Raw genomic sequence first — 3,091 nt, 5'->3', positions numbered from 1 at the left:
CAAGACCATGGCCTTGGATTTGGAGGCACTGAGCCTCATCCCGGCCGCTTCGCACTCGGCCGCGAACCGCTCCAGCGAGAGCCTTACCTTGTAATTAAATAGGTAATTTTAATACTTTTGAGTTACTATAAAAATAAAGTAGCTTGATGCAATTAATTTGCCTTTATGTATTCTTTTCTCGTTCCTAATTGTAATTCAATTTAACTATTTATACCTCTCTGTTAACCAAACGTATTAGGAAGACAGTGATTCTTCGACGTGTCGTTTATCATGTGTAAAGATTAGCTAAACCTCATTAGCTTTGAAGTGAGCTTAGATAAATCAGGATCAATAAGATGTTACAAAACACCAGGAGAGATCAACAGTAACATTAGTTTGTTGGTTTTTTTTCTCGTTTAAAACCTGTGCGGCGAATCAGTTCTGCTCAGTTTCTCTAAAGTGCTGCTTTTTCATCTTCGAGATCAGCTGTCGTCTCTTTTGTTGACTGATAATCTCTGACCTGACCTACTTCATACAAACTGCAACCGTCGAGCTCGGCAGTTAACRTCCACCTTGATGTGACGACCGAGTCACCCCGAGGATCCACCCTTTCACGGTTATTGTCGCCCAGCTGCCCCGTCAGACATCGTGACGTGGCAACTCTGGCAGTTTTTCCCTCCGACGCTCCGCCAGCTCACAGCTGTCTTTATTTATTTTATTTCATGAGGAAATGGCACAATTCCTGGATGGCGACATCCAGGGCAGTTCTAGAGAGCAGCGTCGAGTTAAATCATCAGTGTTGGTGGGTTTTTTTTTTTTTGTGGGGGTGTACCACGATAATGCAGGGTGGCCTAGATCCCTGCAGATGTTCCTGACACCATGATGGCTGTTTACTGCCCAGAAGGCTCTCAGGGACCTGCCGGTAAGCAGGCTGCTGTCCCAGAGTCTGTCACAGGCTCATTATTCAGCCGCCTGGAGGTTTAGCTTCATTGCATTATGTTAGCAGTAGTTAATTAACCATCTGAACCTGCCACTCGTTTCCAATAGTCAGAGAAAATCCAGGTTTTTATTCATTTATTAAATTTTTTTTGGTGGTTTTACTGTTTCACATTTTTTAACTACTTTTAATGAGCAGGTTGTATTTTGCTCCTCATAGAATAATTGCGGAAGTAAAGTCAGGAAAGTTTCTGCAATAAATGTAAAGTTCTGCTTCARCCCCGACAGAATCGCTGTCTGGGCTGAAGTTACGAGAACATATTGATGGAGGATCTTCATAATCTTCCTCTGTGAGAAAGAAGCTGTTCGTCTAAAGAAAAAGAAAACAGAATCTGAACACCTGTTTCCTCTGATGACTACGTGCTCAGAGATTAGTTGGGATTRGGCTGATTTTCTCATCTTATTTGAGAGAACTCTCTCAGGAGCAGTTTACTGAGTGATACAGTGTATTTTATGCCAAGGTAAACAATACTATTAGGACTCTAAAGCAAAACAAATSATAGAGAATACGCTGCCGTCAAAACGGGCTGTGGGAATAAGGGTTTGTAATAACGTTTTCAGGGACAAAAAAAAGATGGCTTCTTTCTGCGTTCTTCTCCTCTGTGCTTTTCTTATTCCCTGTGAGCCGTCTGCCTGCACTCAGGTGGACGTAACACACGAGGAGCGCTTCAACGTCATGTGACTCATCTGTTGTTCTGATTTAGAATATAAACGCCATGTGTCGAGATGAAAAGCAATTACTTCGGTGTGATAAAGCAATCGTGTCTGTCAACAGTCCATTTGAAATGCAGCTTAACGTTAAATACGGCTCAAACATTAAAAAAGAAGCACACCTCCACCTCGCCTCATCGCTCCCATCGACCCCCGACGCATTAATGTGCGGAGGGACGTGGTTTTTTTTTTTCTTCACATCAAAGGAATTTCTTTAAAAGCAATAACTAGATTGTTTAAAATTGTTATTCTGCTGCACCGGTGTACTTAAAGGCTCTGCGTTCTCTTCCAGACGGTCAGCACCGACCCTTATCCTGTGAAGCTCCACTATGACAAATCCCARGACCAGGTCTGGGTGCTCAGCTGGGGCGACATGGAGAAGAACTTCCCCACCCTGCAGGTAAATCACTGTTATAATAGTTTTTTTTTATTTATTCATGAATAACATTTGAGGAAAAACTTTATATTGGTTATCTGATTAACTGAGCAACTTCTGTGTTTTTTTAATTTATGTTTGAAAAGTTTTCTTTTCATGGCAACTTTCACAGAAGAATTGCAAACTTATAACTTATTAAATGTGAATTCTTCCACTCAGTTCAATTCTAATGTGTTTTTTTTCTTTATGACAAGAGTACATTAATCACTCAGCCTCTGTGGGATTTACAATTGATTTATTTTTCTTATCTAATTAATACTCACTTCRAGTTCAGTGATAAATTTGTTTTGAAATGTGGCACATCACAAGAGCTTATTGGCTTTAAAGTCACAAGTCTGAACTGATTATAGTTTAATTATTTTTTTCAGATGCACCAACACAGATCTATGAATCTGCTAATGTCCAGCCACATTCTATGGAGGACTGAAACTGCCATAATTATTAATAAAAACAGAAATATAAAAATAGACCAATAAATAAATGCTCTCAAAATGCACCATTTAATTAAAAAAGGAGAACTTAAACTCATGTTTTATAATTTAATTGTCCTTCATATTTATTTAGTTCCAATAAATTATATATTTTAGCATGTAAGTTAAATTTTACTGTTAAAAACAAAGACAAGGAGGAAAATTCTTACCTGTGCCTTTGTTTTAAACTAAACTTTAAGCTAAACTGATCAGCACAGTAGACCTGCACATGGATCCTGCTCCTTTCTATCTGTTGACCAATAGGAGAGGAGCTGAGCCAAGAAGCTCCGCGCCATTTTTTGCATAATGAGGCAGAAATACATAAGGTAATGTAAATACAGGAGACTGAGAAATGTAAAAGTAACACTTGGAAAAAGACTTGAGAAAATTTATTTAAAATAATTAAATATCATTTAACAGACCCAAATAATCTAAAACTTAAAATATATATTTTAAAAAACAGTAAAATATAAATTATGTGTTAAATTATATAATTTAA

At 38.1% G+C, this 3,091-nt stretch overlaps 1 protein-coding gene across 1 annotated transcript in view; it reads left to right on the top strand.

The window, feature by feature from the left end:
* Positions 1-3,091, top strand: part of fstl5 (follistatin-like 5) — a 234,636-nt gene that overhangs the window by 223,481 nt on the left and 8,064 nt on the right. Inside the window, exon 14 of the mRNA XM_014002001.1 lies at positions 1,979-2,086. Coding sequence (XP_013857455.1) covers positions 1,979-2,086 — 108 coding nt within the window. The remainder of the gene's footprint in view (positions 1-1,978; positions 2,087-3,091) is intronic.

The sequence above is a fragment of the Austrofundulus limnaeus genome, unplaced genomic scaffold (genome assembly GCF_001266775.1).
Source record: "Austrofundulus limnaeus strain Quisiro unplaced genomic scaffold, Austrofundulus_limnaeus-1.0 Scaffold11, whole genome shotgun sequence".
In the NCBI taxonomy this organism is placed as follows: Eukaryota; Metazoa; Chordata; class Actinopteri; order Cyprinodontiformes; family Rivulidae; genus Austrofundulus; species Austrofundulus limnaeus.
The sequence above is the reverse complement of the archived record's forward strand: the minus strand, read 5'-3'. Positions and strand labels throughout refer to the sequence as shown.